The sequence below is a fragment of the Lissotriton helveticus genome, chromosome 5_1, assembly GCF_964261635.1.
Source record: "Lissotriton helveticus chromosome 5_1, aLisHel1.1, whole genome shotgun sequence".
NCBI classification, from domain to species: domain Eukaryota; kingdom Metazoa; phylum Chordata; class Amphibia; order Caudata; family Salamandridae; genus Lissotriton; species Lissotriton helveticus.
Window position 1 is genome coordinate 1,325,726,052 of NC_136065.1, and position 17,697 is coordinate 1,325,743,748.

The 17,697-nt window shown below is 43.1% G+C and overlaps 1 protein-coding gene across 2 annotated transcripts in view; it reads left to right on the plus strand.

Moving 5' to 3' along the window:
- LOC144755356 (receptor-type tyrosine-protein phosphatase V-like) overlaps positions 1 to 17,697 on the plus strand; it is a 704,907-nt gene that overhangs the window by 171,551 nt on the left and 515,659 nt on the right. For both annotated transcript variants that reach the window (XM_078644168.1, XM_078644167.1), the window contains one exon: positions 3,090 to 3,170. In XM_078644168.1, coding sequence (XP_078500294.1) covers positions 3,102 to 3,170 — 69 coding nt within the window. In that variant the 5' untranslated portion in view covers positions 3,090 to 3,101. The remainder of the gene's footprint in view (positions 1 to 3,089; positions 3,171 to 17,697) is intronic.

Here is a 17,697-nt window from a genome sequence, read left to right on the forward strand (position 1 = left end):
AAATCCAAATAAGAGTTTACAAATCGGTGTTTGGTTTAACGAAAACAGCATCCCCAGCACAGGGGCGCCTAGAGTTTGGATTGAAACAGAAGAGCCTTCATAAACCTATGTTGGCGACTACGCTTGTCTGAAAGAGGGACAATCGACTACATGTGCTGGCAGGAAATAGAGGAGCAAATAAATAAAAATAAAAATCATTCCTGGGGGCTACATTTAAAACGGGATATAGAGGAACTGGGATTACAAGAAGTCTAGAGTGCAAGTATTGGGAAATTGGCCTTTTCATAAGGCAATAAAAGCCACAAATAAGCACCTCTCATATGCAACAGATAAGACCAATCTGTCACGCAGAAGACACACCTGGACAGTGATTAATTCCTACAAAAAGTTACAGCCCCAGGAATACCTTGCAGCACACTTTTCATTAAAAACAAAACATCAGTTCATGCAGTACCACTTTGGAAAATGGGAGACAAAAGTTCTAAGGCCATTCTAGAAGGAACAGATTTCGAATAAGGAATGCCGCCTATGTAAATACAAGGAAGAAAGTATAGCTCACATTTTTTGCATTTCCCCAAGATATCTGAAAGAAAGGAAACAAATGCTGAAAGGAATCTTCAGAGAGCTAGAAATACGTACATACAGGCAAGCGGTTACGTTTTGGCTGGGCGGCACGTCCATACCACTTATATGTCGGGGTGTAAAATGTGCAATATTAAACACAAGTGCAATAGAACATTCGATATAAGTCACCTGTACTTTAAGAAACTAATCATTAATGGTAAGCGTTAAAGTAAAACAATACATTTGCACAAAGCCTCAGCACCTTAACTCGGGGCCTATGTAAGGTACAAGAGAAGAACAAAAACTTCCCGGGACAGTAAAACTGAAGATCCATCAACGTAAACCAAGCATTGGAATGGGCTCTGAAAAAAGAATAAACCCAGTGCACCAAAAACCCCTGGGCAGCAAGAAGGTAGAAAAAATAACTGAAACGTATTTCAGAAATAACACCTCACATTTTAAAGGATGACTCCAACTAGTTTTTTAATATAGAATTGTAAGATGTTATCGTTTTACGACAATATTAGTCAATGGTCAATTCGCATAAAGCTCTTGTACTTTAAAATAAGGAGACAATATTAAGAACAAAGGAAAACAGTAATTAAGTGAGTCAACGACTTGCAAGACCTGTACAAATGCAAACGGTTAAAAATTTTAGGAATATACCACTTTTTATTTTTTATTTTAAAGACTTGACAGGTATTCATGACCAGATTAATCATAATGTAAATTAAGGAATGTACTTTTGTGTAATGATTTTTATTGGTTATGTACCTAAATAAATAAATACGAATACAAGATTTTTATAATTGTAATATTCAAACGTAATAATTTTTAGCTAGGAAACCCCAGACCTGGGTTGTATTGCCTGCTACTCGCATGAATCCGAAAAATGTGTGATCACAGGCAAGTAGTATTATCTTCAAGTACCTACATTTGTAAAAATATAAGCAAACTAACTGTACATTTTGCTGAACTGTAAGGTCCTGATCCCTTGCAGAATTACCCCTTCCATCCTGATCACATGGAGGATTTGATAATCTGCTTAATCTGCGCCAAAAATAGGCCCGAGTTTGTTTTTCACTTTCTGACATTTCTGTTAAGTAAAACGAGAAAATACAACATGCTTTTTGAAATGTGCCCTGTTTGTGAACAATAAAGCAAGCAAGAAAACGTCTCTTGTAATGTCTATTAGGCCAGAGTATTTAATAATAATGCTAATGCACTGGCAAACCTGGCACTGACTCTATTGCTGATTCCAGCCCGGCTGTGCCTCAGCCCCTCAAACTGTGAGTTGGCTGAGTAAATGTGTTCCCTTTGGAGTACTCTTCTCTTCCATCCATCAAGCCTGATCTGCCTTACTTCATGTTAACGTCCACTCTTTTCATCTTCCGTTTCATTTTTACTTTCTTCCCTTTCATTGCTTTTTTTCCTTTCTTTCCTTCCAGTCCTTGGACCCTCAATCCTTCCTTCATACCTTCCTTCTCTCCTCTCTCCCTCTACAATTCTCTATCTAAACCTGCTTCCTGTTCTTTCTATTTCCTTCTTTGCATCAATGGTTTTTGTTCCTTTATTCCACATTTCCTATCTTGTTTACTTCACCTTTTCCCACCTTTTTTTATTCTCGAATATTCTCACCCCTTCGCCGTTGCCTCTTTTTATCTTATTCTTACTCCTCCCTTCCACTGTTTTCGAGGTTTTTATGCTCTCTTCGATTGTCTGGGCTTCTCAGTCTTTCTCTGTCTTACTGTGCTTAGTGTCTTACACTTCCCTCACTAACCATTTCCCCTCCTGATGCTTTCTTTCCTTCACTGCTCTTCTCTTTTCCTTTCTTCTCTCTGTACATGTCTCTTTATATCCACTCTCTCGTCTTTCTAATTATTTTTCTCCTTCTTGCCCTCTTTCTTCACTTCCACTTTTTCGTTCTTGCTCCTTTTTTGACTCTTTCTAACCCCCCCCCCCCTCATTATTATTCTCTCCCCACCTCTGTACGATTCTCATCTTCTTCCCTTTCTTCGTCTTTCCGTTTTATTTTCCCTTTTGTTCCTCTTCCCCTCCTGTTTAAAATTATCCACATTCTCTCTTTGACACTTTCTCTTCTTTAATCCCTTCACTTTTCCTTCCTCCATTTCCATGAATGTGCTCTCTCTCTCTGTTGTTCGCTCCCTTTTCAATATCTATCTTCCCCCAATAGTCCCTTCTCCTTGGTCCTATTCTATCCGTATTTCTCTCACACTCGAACTTTTTACACCCTTCTGTTTTCCTTCTCGTTCTCTTTCCAATCCCTCCATCGCCCTCTCTCTCGTCCCCTCTCTTCCCCACTCTTCCTGGCTCGCGCTCTCCTTCCAGCTGTTCCGCACTCCTCCAGGAGGCTGCCCTCCCTTGCTGCTGCTGTGCACGCTGTAGCTTAGGTCATCCCGCCTCCCCTGGACTCGGAGGCATGTGCTTGCAGAGCTGTAACCGCACTCTGTGGGGACGGGAATTCAGCTGAAAAACTGCAACTCTTTCTGTTCTGTTTCTTGCAGGCGGCTCGGCGGATGGAGCTCGAGGTGGCGTTCCCCCTGCTGCGGGTGCTCCTGTGTCTCTCCGGACTGCTGCTGTCCCAGGTAAGGATGCGTCTCTTGGTGTCGCGGGTCCGGGGGTGCGCTCTCGGTTTTATTCAGAGAAGCCCCCAGTTTGTCGACCCCCTGCCTTTCCGCATTGTTAAAGTGCAGCAGTCATGATCCCTTCCTCGGCGGCGCGTGCTGATGCCCAACAGCTGGAGGACATTAGCCATGTTTGCATTTGTGTTGGGGTCTGATTGCTGTGTTCGCCCCTTCGTGCTGAAATTAGATACAGCCGCTCCCGTCAGACAGAACATAACTTATTTTAGGAGGAAAATATTCTGAAAGCACAGGGGGGGGGGGGTGTTCTGGGGTTTACTGGAATAATTAGTGGGAGGAGGCAGGAGTGAGTTAGGGGCTCATCAGCAGACTGTAAGAAAGAACATTTGAAGGATAGGGCCAAAAATATGCATAAATACTTCTCCAATTTAAACTTCATGGGTGATTCCTGTCAGTGACAGGTGGGTGCGTGGGCTCTCCTGGTAGATGTGCCTGGGGGCTGGTGTACTCTAGCAGCTGTGTGAGGTAATTGGGTTGTTTTAACAAGTGGTGGGATTAGGGGATCGATGGGCTATGTATCACCGACTCCTGTGACAGGTGAGAAGTGGGCTCTTTTGGAAGATTGACTGTAGTGACAGATGGGCATTGGTGGGAAGTGTTTTCTGATGGTAGGCGGCCTGTGGTGGAAGGTGTGGAAGCAAAAGGTGGGGAGAGCCCTTATAACCCTCTAGAGCCTACTCTACACCACTACAAAACAACGACTAGAGGACAAGGATCTAGCCTGATAAATCAATACAATTCAAATATTAGGTTGCATTAATGGTGCATAAAGACTCCCTTAGGGATAAGATCAATGCTATCGTAATACTCTATTTACGTTTAAGGATGAGGCATTGCTGTACTGCACTAAAGAAGATCACCAGCAACAAAAGATTATTCTCACAGTAAAATGTACTTATTCTAAATTTATTTTGCATACTTTACAAGAAAGGGGGACAAAGCGACAACTGATAAGCACATTTATAAAGCTTATACTTTGCTTATAAAGGTTACTGATATTTATAGAAGAACACAGATTTTAAGAAAAGATAATATTGTCAAGGTGGACAATGTATCTGCAATGACGGAGAATCAACCCTTGTTAATGGTGACCAAATAGTAACCATCTCCAGGTGGGAGCGCTTAATTTCAATAGACATGCTAATACAGTGCACAACTGAGTTGCATAAAACTGTGACTATATCATTGGTCTATCACAACATCTTAGATTCTGTTTTTGCTCTTATTATTAGGTGTTGATCCTGGAAGATGTAGGTCGATGCGTTTCGGCCTATTGCTTTATGACCACTTTTCTGCCTGTTGCTTTATGGCCTCTTAAGTACTTTGCGGAACAAATGTCACCCAAACTGAAGTAAAAAAACTAAATCAGTTGAATACTTCAACAGAATAAAAAGCAAGAGGATGGTGTGTGGTATCGACCCATATTGTGTCCATGTGCTAGTAAACTAAGTGATAAGCATGCAAACCACTGACTTCCGTGGTCAAGTAGGGAGGTACAGTCAATTTAAAAAAAATTCTATGTGGTGGAAGGAGGGCGGTGGTGGAAGGCTCACTCTGATGATGGGCCGAACTCTGGGAACAGATGAGTTTTGATGGTTAGTGGGCTCTGGTTTCTGGTTAGCTGCGGTGGTGTCTGGTATCTGGGAACAATATCAGTAGGTAGTCTTTGATAGCAGGTGAATTCTAGCAGTAAATGGCCTCTGGAGACAGGTGAGATGTAGTGAAGGAGAGTAGTGATGGAGGCCCTGGTGGTAGGCAAACTGACATGTTTACTGTAGTGCAGGTTGGGGACCCTGAGGGCTGGCGAGCTCTGGTGACAGCGGCCGAATGGCAGACTTTCTGTTAGCAAGTGATCGTAGGTGGTGGGTGGGGTTTTATAGCAAGTGCGCTCTGGAAGAATAGGGTCTGTGGAGGGATTTGAACTCTTTCAGTGCCTGTGTTTTGTGCTCTCTGGTGCCAAATTCTACTTGGGAGGTGGATTCTCGTGGCAGATGGCGTTGCTGTTCGAAAACTAGGCATTACGTCGGGTGAGACTTTTTCAATTGTGTTTATCAAATTCAGTAATACACGTGTGAGCAGTCACTTCATGCAATTTAAGTAATTGATGTAAAGGCTTCCGATTTTGAAATAGATTCTATTGGGTGTGGTTATAGATTTTGACTACAGAAAAAATGTAGGCAAAAACAAATCGCCTGTTATTGATTTCATTATGGAAGTTCTGTGGTCTGACCAGAAGGTCATGCCCTTTACCTGCTTGTGGAAAAGGTTAAGCCCTTATTCAGTCAGCCAGGAAGACAGCCTAGCGTGCCTGGTCTAAACTGGACAGTGGAAAACCAAAAACCTACCTGGAATCCACCAACACTGTTGTCAAGCTGGGGTTAAAGATGTAATTTGTCATTTTAATTCCTGAATTTCTAACGCTAGACGAGGTACCATCTCTGAAAAGTGCTAATATGCATCAGAAACCTTCATCTGCCCCATGGCACTCCCATCAGTTGATGCTAGCCAGAAGGAAAAGCAAAAAAGCAAAAAAGTACATGGAGGCTTACTCATGCTGAAGCAGAGAAGGATGCTTATATGCAAGAATTTTAGGCCTACAAAGATTTGGTAAAAGCCCCCAGACACAACAGTTATCAAAACGAAATCCTGTTGAACAAAAATCCCACAAAATATTTGTTTTCTGCTTATAAATCTTTTGTGAAAGACCAGACCTACACATCCCAAACTCTCCCAACTCAAAGTCACTGTGTGATTATCCTCTTTTACACCGTTGCCGTAACAGTGGAGCTCCATCAATGTGTAGTCCTTCCTTTCACCTGCTGGTCAAACTTTATTCCTATAACTGAAGATGTTGTAGCTTCCAAAATCATGATTACTAACTCTGGTTCCCCTCTAGATCCCTGTCCTATTAGGGTTTTTAAATCATTAGCCTCCAAATTCACCCCAATGATTACTACCATTTGTAATAGTGCACCGTTCCCTCATTTTGTAAAACAGCACTATTTTCCTCTCAATTTAGAAGGATACCCTGGATCCTAACATCTCAGCAAACTATCGCCCCCATCTCCCTTTTCCCTTTCTTCACTAAGATCCTGGAAAGCTGGAAATATGCAGATATCTTCTTTTATTGAAGAAGATAACATTCTCATTAAATTTCAATTAGGTTTAAGGGAATTATTCAGCACATAAACATTGCTTACTGCTGCTGCAAATTATATCTGCATGATCATGGATGAAGGCAGGACTGCAGCTCCATGCTTCTTGGTCTGTCAGCAACCGTTCACACTGTCTCACATACTGTTCTCCTGGAGAGACCTTAGCTCTATTGGTATTCGGGGCAGTACCCTCAATGGGTTTCAGTCATTTTTGAGAGACAGAACACAGGCTGTTCAAATTGCATCATAATCTAATTTTAAAGATCTAGTTTGCGGAGTCCCAAAGGGATCCGCTTTCAGCATGCACAGTTTTTAACAGTTATTTTGCCCCACTGGTTGACTTGATCACTTCTTTTGACTTCCAGTTTAATGGCTATGCAGGCGACACTCAAATTGTTGCCTGAATGGAGGGAAATCTCAACTACCAGCAAGATCACTTTAAAGGCTGCCTTGTGGAGGTGGCCAGCTGGATGATTAGCAATTTGTTTGCAACTAGACTCTGATTAAACTAAGGTATTCGTGTTTGGGAGTCCATCATGTTGATCCTACTCCTTGTGGCCTCAGTCACTATGATCTTGTCATCGCCCGGCAATTACAGCCTGCAATCTATAAATCCTATTTGATAACAAAGTGCCACTTGAGCCTCATATAAGGAAATTCATGACCACTTGCATCCTGTATGTGAAGGAATTAAAAACGATCATGCTCTTTATCACCAAGCAGTTTAGGCATTTACTAGTGCAAGCTCTGATTATCAGAGGGATGGACTACTTAATGACTTCCAGGCTCCTTGATACACAGATTGCAGTTAATTCAGAATGGTGCAGCTCGACTAATATTTAGGATTCGGAAATTTGTCAGCACCTCGGCACACATAAATAAACTGCATTGGCTGCTGGTACAGAAGAGATGCTATTTAAAGACCCTTTGTATGTGTCAGAAGACCTTCTACTCGCAGCATGCCATTTACTATATTTTTTCCATGTTTAAAAAACACGTCCCTTCTAGGCTGCTGCGTTCCACATCTGCTAATTTGGTAGTTGTGCCTAAGTGCTGCAGGGCAAGAATGGGTAGATGTGCTTTTTAAGTGGTTACAGCACAGACATGGACCCAAACTGCCTACAGAGATACTTCCTGAACCTAATATGTTAAAATGTTGCAATGTCATAAAATACATCTATTTAATAAACTGTAAATCCCATTCACCCTGTATAGTGCCAGGATATCTTCTTTAGGTTAACTAGAATGCTTCATTGCCTTATATCAGGGCCAGGACACATTCGTTTAATAATACGCGTTAAAACTAATAAATAAATTAACTGCGAAATAAAATAAAGTATTTCACACACTAATGCTGTGCTTGGCTAACAGCCACATGTGGGCATCTGGCCTTGTGGGAGGACCAGGACTTATTCCTATGCAGGCCCTGTGTCTCACTCCACCAGTGCATGGACAATGCCTGTGCACAACTTGAGTTAGCTGCCCAAGTAGAGTTGATCGAAGAGACTAGTCAGAGGGAATGTCCTGTGGTCAATGTCGCTGCTGAAGTCTGTGCACAGCAGGGGTTGGCTGCCTGCACATGGCCTCGCCAGAGCGAGGGCTTGTAGCCAACCTTCTGGATATGGCTGAAGACAGTATGAATTGAATTGAATTGAAAAGAGATTTATAAAGCGCAAAACAATAACCCGCAGGTATCAAGGCGCCTAGCAAAAATGATCAGAGAATGATCAGGAAAAAGACATGAAGCCCTACACATATGCTTGCTGAAAGAGAAGGGTTTTTAAAGCAGTACGGAAGTTCTGTAAGGACGGGAGAGATCTCAGATCCGGAGGAAGTTCATTCCACCACTTAGGAGCAAGAGTGGAGAAGGCTCTGCCACCCCGTTTGGCTCTTCGTACACGGGGGGCTGCCAGAAGCAGTTTCCCAGAGGAACGCAAGTTCCTTCGGGGGACATAGTGGGAGATGATGGATCCTATTCCAGTGTCGCTCTTTTTGGCGATGGCTCTGTAGGTCATACATAGAACTTTAAACCGGATTCGGTGTTCTACCGGCAGCCAGTGCAGCGTTTTCCTGGCTGCAGTGGCCGAGGAGCGTCTGGGAATATCCAGGACAAATCTGGCTATGGCGTTTTGGACTACCTGTAAGCGCTGCAGCTGTCCTTTGTTAAGTCCAGCATACAGCGCATTACAGTAGTCCAGACGCGAGCCGATGAGAGCAACAGCTATTTGTTTTCTTGCCTGGAAAGAGAGATATTTCCTGATCCTTCGTAGGGTGTGAATCAGGCCCCAACAGGTGGAAATGGTTCTGCTCACCTGGCTGCCTAAGTCAAGGGCAGGGTCTATTAGCACCCCGAGATTCTTAGCAGAAGATGTGGGGGAAGGGCATGTTCCAAGTGAGTCGGGCCACCAATTGGCTGACCAGATGTTTTCTTTCCCCCCAAACACCATCACCTCCGTCTTCTCCCCATTCAGTTTCAGAGAGTTCTGGATCATCCATTGACCAACCGCCTCCATACACGATCTAAACTTGGAGGCGATTAGTTCATCTGAATGGGGAAAAGAGACGAGGATTTGAGTGTCGTCTGCGTACGAGACTACCTCCATCCCGAACGATCTTATTAATTTGGCTAGTGGGGTAACATAGATATTAAAAAGGGTCGGGCTAAGTGCTGACCCTTGAGGAACCCCACATAGCACAGGTCGGGATGGAGATAGGAACTCCCCAAGCTTGACTCTTTGTTCCCTCCCCGTGAGGAAAGAGGTCAAAAGATCCAGAGCTGCGTTCTTCACCCCCACCTCCCTCAGCCACGATGTAAGTACTGAGGGGGAGAGGGTATCGAAAGCCGCAGTTAGATCTAGCAGGACCAGGAGAGAGGTCTGGCCCTCATCTACTGTCGTGCGGATCTTGTCGAGCACGATGGTGAGGGCTGACTCGGTGCTGAATTCTCTCCTGAATCCATGCTGGGAGGAGTCTAAGCATCCCGAACTTTCCACAAAGACGGCGAGATGCTTGTTAAGATGTGTCTCAAGCATCTTCGCTGGGGCAGGGAGTAGGGAGATAGGCCGGAAGTTTTTTAGGACCCCCGGATCCAGAGAGGCCTTTTTCAACAGGGGTTTTACTACCGCCTTCTTCCACTCTACAGGGAAAATACCATCTCTGATGGCTAGATTCATTACCTCTAGCAGCGGTGGTAAGAGGGTCTCCGTACACTGCTTGATGACTTTCAGTGGGCAGGTATCCAGAGGTATCCAGTACACTGCAGGTGTTTGGCACAGTGGCTGGCCAGAGGCAAGCCATTGCAGTCTACCTTGCTGCACATGCCCGAAGACTGTGCACACGTTGAAAGCTTTGAACCACATGAATTGGCAGCCTCGGGTGGTTTGAGGGTTTGGCCTGGATGGCTGGAGGTCAGGACCTGTGGCCAACTCCCTTCTCTGCACAACCAAAGCCCATACGCATCTCATGTTGGACATGTACAGAGTGTTGGATACAGGGCCTAGCCTCTGGCCAAGCTCTGTGGCCAACACCATCTGTGCATGGCTGAAGACTGCAGGCTGCGGGTGATGTCAGCCCACATCTAGCTAGGCATATTGGCTGGTCAAAGCCTGCGGCCACGCCCCACCAACCATGGTCAAAGGCCATGCTCAAAAAGAGGAGTGTTGTGCACAGGTCCGTCCAGGCCAGAGAACAGACCCTCTATCAAGCTCACATTGCGCAAGGCCAAAGGCAGTGTACTGTGGGTGGTGCTCAGCCCCACTGCACATGGCCGAAAGGCTGAAGGTCTGGCCCTGTGCGCAACCCCACTGCACACAGCCGTGCAATGTTTATGGCCTCCAAATATTTATACCAATAAATAACACCTAAAAGAGTAATGTAAATAAACAACAACACACAATCACGGCACATCATGATACTAGTAAGGGTGTTATGATATGTCATCTTATCTGTAAGATAATTTACATTTAAAATTGCAAAAGTTTCATTAAGGGTGAGGTCATGAGCATTGCATTTGCTGTGCAAGTTATAACTTCATGGCTGTTGTGCAAGATATATTGTGTGTGTGTGTGTGTGTGTGTTTTTCACCTTACTTAGCATTTAAAAACGCGTCGACTTTAGTTTGAGGTAACCTTTTCACCTGTGAACAAGGCTTCTGAGTTAGCCAAAAAGCATCAGGATTGAGGACAAGCATGCTGCCATTTTCAATAATTTAAAAAAAATTAAATCAACTTGGCAATCTTTGGAAGTCTTAGCGATTATTTGTTTGTGGTTGCAGTAAGGGAACTCTCCGTTCCCGTATCCCTGAAGCCGCCCCGTAGGGCCGGGGGCTCCCATTTTTACCGAGGTGGTACTTTGAATTAATTTCGGAGCATGGCCCATTGGTCTCCCAACTAGCAATGGAATTACCTGGCACAACTATGTTTGGGAGATAAGCAAGGGAGTGAGAGGGGCACATTGACTGCCCTTCTGTGGACTCCAGATCCTTGCGATTTCAAGAGACTTTTTTTAATGATATTGCGCATGGTGAAAGGAGAAATGTGTGACCAATCAACACTGGAATGAATACTAAACTAAAACTAAACTAAAAACAAACTAAAACCCTATGAACCAATCGGGACGCTAAGATCCAGTAGTGCCAAGCTCCTCATAACACCAAAATTCAAACAATTGAGGTGGGGGGGAGAGGGAGGGGGGTGGGGAGAAGTTTCATAGGCAACACTGCTAAAACCTGGAACCAACTTCTGGTCGTACTGTAAAACAGCCTCTCACTGTGGTCCTTCCGAAAGAACCTAAAAACCTGGCTTTTTTCAGCTTAGCCTAGGGGGTACCAATTTCACTGTCAGGCAGCTCAATTCAGTGACAGCGCCAAGACGCCCTCGGGCATTCGTGCGCTCTACAAATCACAAAATCAAATCAAATTAATCAAATGAATATGTGGTCCTTGTATAATAACAGTATTTGTATACTGAGAACATTAAGGATGGAAATGCAACTATAGTGATATTACGAAATTATTTTACATTGATTACGCACTGTTGGTTGAAAAAGAACACATTACTACTTTTACAGTGCATTCTGGTTATTGTATGAGTAGGCCCACTGGTCACATGACTTTGCATTTAAAAACACGTGGTCATCAGTTTGAGCTAACCTTTACACCTGTGAACAAGGCTTCCGAGTATAGCAGAAATGCATCCAGGTGTAGGACAAGCATGCTGCCATTTTCAATATCTTTTTGATTTAATCAACTTGGCAATCTTTGGAAGTCTGCCTTCGGCCTTCTTTTTTTTTGTGGTTGCAGTAATGAAACTCTCCTTTAAACTCCCCAGGATGGGCCTGGGCCCGAGGGGGACCGTGGAATTATTTTTAATGGGAAGTGGGGGGCACGTGGCCCCCTCCCAAGGCTGTTTTTCCACCTCAGGGACAACATCCCCCTGTTCCCAAAGTATTTTTAAAGGTGAGGTGGGCATGAAGCCCCCCCCCCCCCACCCCAGACAGTGTGTGGCCCCTGGGTCTCCAACCTATGGGGCCCTCAGTTATGGTTAATGGGAGAGGGGCATGAGGCCCCTTTCCCATTCCGTTATAGCCCCCGGAGACCACATCCTCTGGAGCCTGCAGTTATTTTAAATGAGCGGGCAGCCTCTCCCTGAGCCAACAATGTCCCAGGGAGCCCACCCTCAGGACATAGCAGTTTCTAACAAGAGCAAGCTCAAAGTCTGCTTCCAGCAGGCGGGAGCCTTAAAAATGTCTCCCCTTTAAAGTGGATAGTGCCCTGGGGGATGGGGCCCCCTGGGCCTAATAGGGCTTTGGGAAGGGTGCCACATGGCCCCCCTGACTTGGCCCCAACTGCGGAGAGGACATTGGAGCCGCTGCTTGACCGCATACCCCTCCCAAAGATGGGACATGTCAAAGGAAGCTAAGCCTTCTAACACAAGTTGTCCTCCAGGAGGAATGGGCGTGGGTGGGATAAAATAAGAAAAGAGTAACCCCAGGCGGGTAACTCCGCTCCACCAGCAGAGTTTACGGAGTTTTGCCTACTCCACACTCCGTTGCAAATGCGGAGTTTAGGCAAATCTCCGACACTGTGGCAGAGTGGATTTAGCCGGCCCCTCCCCCTCCCTAATTAATTAAATTTTTTTTTAAAAGCACTTACCTGCTTACGTAGGGTTTTCAATAGACCAAGACAGCGAGGACGACGGCCATGGCGAGAAGGAGACAGCCATAGCAGGTAAGTGCCTTTTAAAAAAGAAATTATAACTAATTAGGGAGGGGGGAGGTAGTGGAGCGAAGTTGCACAGAGGTTTTTCCAACTACGTGGAACTCCACGTAGTGTTCTCCCTTCTGCGCGCTGTCCAAGAATCTTTGGGAAATCCACTCTCTGCCCACAAGCGTGTGGGATATGCCCCCCAATTTGATCCATCAAAGAGTTCTCCAACTGGCGGGAGCCCCCATCCCTGCAAGGCGACTTCGCAAAACTGATATATATATATATGTATGTATGTGTATCTATAACAGGACAGAATTATCGGAGGGGAATTGCTGTCTTCATTAAGAAAATAAAAGGTTGTTACCTTCTCTGATGTGGAGTTGCGTCCTTAAATCTGTGGAATGTTTGGAAACTATATATATATATATGTGTGTGTGTGTGTGTGTGTGTGGGTGTGTGTGTGTGTGTGTGTGTGTGTGTGTGTGTATATATATATATATATATCTATATATATATATATATATCTATATTAGGTATATATAGTTAGGATTGTTTTCCATAGGGAAATTGCAACATTCTATTGGGAATAACTTTGGCGCCGGTTGAGGAATCTTCCTGAAATTTTCCTTAACTTTGCCTCGCGGCGCTCCGCTCCTTCCCTGAAAGTTTGGGGGGGATTCGTCAAGCGGGGGCCGAGATAAAAGGGAGGTCCCAAAACGTGTTTTCCCCATGTTAATTTCCATAGGGCGGTTGTACTCACTTTTAGCCCGAACGGCTGAATGGTTTTCCACCAAACTTGGCAAAATTGTTGGAACTGGTAGCCCGATGTGCCTTTGCTATGTCTCAAGATATGTGCTCCAGTGGTTTTTACGAAAATGAACTTTGAAAAAATATATATTGGGCTACATTGGGCTATATGTATGTTAGAGCCCAAATGTAGCCCAATGTAGCCCAATGTAGCCCAAAGATGGCCACCAGAGACAAAAAAACCAAATGTAGCCCAAATATCAGCCAGATGTAGCCCAACTATAGCCCAATGACAGAATGTCCCAGAGTGTTCTAAAGAACAACTAGAACGCTAACAGTCTTACTTATGACAAAAGTATGGCACACCTGAAGTCATCTTGATTGGAATAAAGTGGTAACACTTAATACATTTAATTTGAAAAGGAACAAAATAAGGGGTTTCATTTTGCCATAGAAATTTTATATATATATATATATTCACTGAAAAAACCATAGGTTACACACCAGTTATAGTTAGGAATTAGCATTTAAAAAACCTTTGAAATTCACTGAAAAAACCATAGGTTTCACACCAGTTATAGTTAGCTGGAAATTTTACTCGCATAAAACCATTGAAATTCCCACGTTATAGTTAGTTGGACTCACTATAACTTGCACGTCTGCAATGCACTGCTGATGACGTCACATATTACATCACTCATGCATATATTTAAACATTACTCGCTAATATATGTATTCACTAAGATACACTTAATAAGCCAGTTAACCAATCAAATTTTTTTTTTAAAACACTGAAAAAACCATAGGTTTCAGGCCTTATATAGTTAGGAATTAGCATTTAAAAAACCTTTGAAATTCACTGAAAAAACCATAGGTTTCAGGCCTTATATAGTTAGGAATCAGCATTTAAAAAACCTTTGAAATTCACTGAAAAAACCATAGGTTTCAGGCCTTATATAGTTAGGAATTAGCATTTAAAAAAACCTTTGAAATTCACTGAAAAAACCATAGGTTTCAGGCCTTATATAGTTAGGAATTAGCATTTAAAAAAACCTTTGAAATTCACTCAAAAAACTATATGTTTTAGTGGTGTTATAGTTAGCTGGACATTTTACTCATACAAAACCAATGAAATTGCTCCTATATAGTTAGTTGTACTAACTATATTTCGCGCACCCGCAATCCACTGCTGATGATGTCACATATTAGATCATTCATGACATGGTCAGTGACATCACTGATGACATCTCAAATGACATCACTGATGACATCACTGATGACATCATCCACGTGACAATCACATACACCTTTTCATACACTGTTACAATTTTTCATCACTGTTTGTAAAATACAGAGTATCCTATTTAAATCCATTGTCACAGCAATACAAGTATCTAAAAATCCACTCAGTGATTCATAGATGTATACACACATCTAATCACTTACCTATGGATTCACTCATACATGCTGTCAATGAACAATAGAACACTATCAAAAATACTTATACATCTATATCGACATTAAACAACAGCACGCATCCTATTCACATATGAAGTCATCCTACTCACTTATGCAAACAATGGATCATACTTACATATTTACTTAGCAAAACACTTATACAAACACCACGTCTTCTATTCATTTAGATAGTAAGTCATACTTAGTGAATTATAAAATCATTATTACAAGTATACAGTTATCCATACAGTCACTCACACAATCATTGTGTCTTATGTATACTTATTTATATACAACAACTGACACATACACTGCCTTTTATTTTTCTAGTTTGTTGGACCTGTACCTTTGAGAAATATATTTGCTCATCACCACACCCATAAAGAGATTCCCTCACCCAAACTGTTAGAACATGTAGTTTTAACTTCATATATCTACTGAATCAACTATTCACACCTCTTTGGACAGTCACACACCCCCCACCGAACCACACACACTTTCACACTCCCATACAAATACTCAGTTAACTAATCAATAACTAATATAGACTTTCACATAGCTGGTAACCAACTGTAGAATCAGTTTACACAACAACTGACAAAGTGATACAGATATTCACACAGTTTAGTCACTATCCACTATATTTAGTGAGACATTATAAATTGGTCAAGTAAACAGTCAATTACACTGCTACTAAATCCTCCATCCAAATATTTATTTATATATATCCACTCATTCTTCAATGTAAATTGCTATATATATATAATGCATATTTAAATAACGAAGCAAACCACATTCACTGGATGATGTCATCAGTGATGTCATCAGTGATGTCATTTGAGATGTCATTAGTGATGTCACTGACCATGTCATGAATGATCTAATATGTGACATCATCAGCAGTGGATTGCGGGTGCGCGAAATATAGTTAGTACATCTAACTATATAGGAGCAATTTCATTGGTTTTGTATGAGTAAAATGTCCAGCTAACTATAACACCACTAAAACTTATAGTTTTTTGAGTGAATTTCAAAGGTTTTTTAAAAACTAATTCCTAACTATATAACTCCTGAAACCTATGTTTTTTTCAGTGATATATATATATATATATATATATATATATATATATATATATATACATATATATATATATATATATATATATATATATATATATATATATATATATATACACACACACATACATACATACATACATACATACATATATATATATATATATATATATATATATATATATATATATATATATATATATATTCACTGAAAAAACCATAGGTTATAGACCATATATAGTTAGGAATTAGCATTTACAAAACCTTGAAAATTCACTGAAAAAACCATAGGTTATAGACCATATATAGTTAGGAATTAGCATTCAAAAAACCTTATTTTACTCACACAAAACCATTGAAATTCCATATATAGTTAGTTGCACTAACTATATATTTTTTTTTTTTTTTTTTTTTTTTTGGGTTATAAACTTTTATTCAGAGACAGTACATACACACAGCTCTATGCCTACAACCCTTAGGCCGGCAGCAATGTAAATGAACTTCAAGACCATCATGTTAGGATCGGCAGATCTTACAGAGCAATAGCCCCCCGGGGAAAAGTGGACGCCCCACCTCCTCTCCTCTGCTGTGGACACTTTCCCTAGGTACTATGGCCTTCCCATCCTAACCTCGCCCCCCCCTTGTCAGTGCCCACCCAGCACCACGATGTGATCAGGTGTGTTGGTGTGGGATGTCTGTCTAACCCCTAAAACCCAGTTTATAACCTCACTTACAACTACCCCCCCCCCCAAACCTACCCCCTTCCCCCCCCTTAACTACCCCCGTGCTTGCCTCTGCATGACTCCCAAAACCATGTCACCTCCTAACCTGTTCTTCCAATCCGTAACCTACACTCTCCACCCGTACCAAACCTCAGTGACCCCTGAGTCATGCGACGACCCGCCCTGCAAGTAGTATACTGGAAAAGGCGTTCAAATGGCACGTTACCACTAGCCTCCCACAACCCTTGAAATCCCACACAGAGACGCACCCATGCATTCACTAATCACCTAATCCGTGATAATCGAGCCCCGAACCTCAGTGTCCTCCTCCCCGATCTGGTTCTCCTCTTCCTCATGTCCCGAATCCGCGTCAGTCCTTTTGGTAGCATACGTCAGGTACTGTTCCCAGAAATTTTTCGGTCTGCTGCGAGGAGGTAGAAGCTCGCTATAGAGCTGCGATTGAGTGCACCCGTAGAGCATATCTCTGGACCACCTATCTTTGGTCGGGAGAGGTCCTCGCATCCAGCACCGCGCCACCAACCGTCGGGCCATGATTAGTCCCAGATCTGCAAGGCGTCGCATTGCCGGCGGGAGAATCCTGGAGTGACCCAGAAGCGCCAACGCCGGGTCAACCGGTAATTCGGTCTCCAGTATGTAGCCCAGCTCCTCAAAAATGTCCGCCCAGAATCTGTTGATGCCCGGGCATGTCCACGCAAGATGCATGAAATCCGCCACTGGGGAGTGGCAGCGATCGCACTCCGCTGATTGTCGGAGGCCGTACCTATGTAGGCGTTCAGGGGTGTAATACACTCTATGCAGGAATTTAAAGTGGATGAGTCTATGTCGAGCGTTAATGGAAACCCTTCTAGTATTGCGGCAGCAGTATTCCCACATAGAATCGCTGATTTCCGCCTGCAGATCCCGTTGCCATGCCGATCGAGCTTTGGAGATAGTCTGTTGGCCGCAACGTTGGCCTATCCGATACAACCGGGAGACAAGGTGGCTAGGGGACGGCGTTTTGATAACGTACGTCAGTTCCGGAGTTTCAGGAGGCTCCTGCATGGTAGCACCCAACAAGTCCCGTAACGCCGCACGGATCCTGTGGA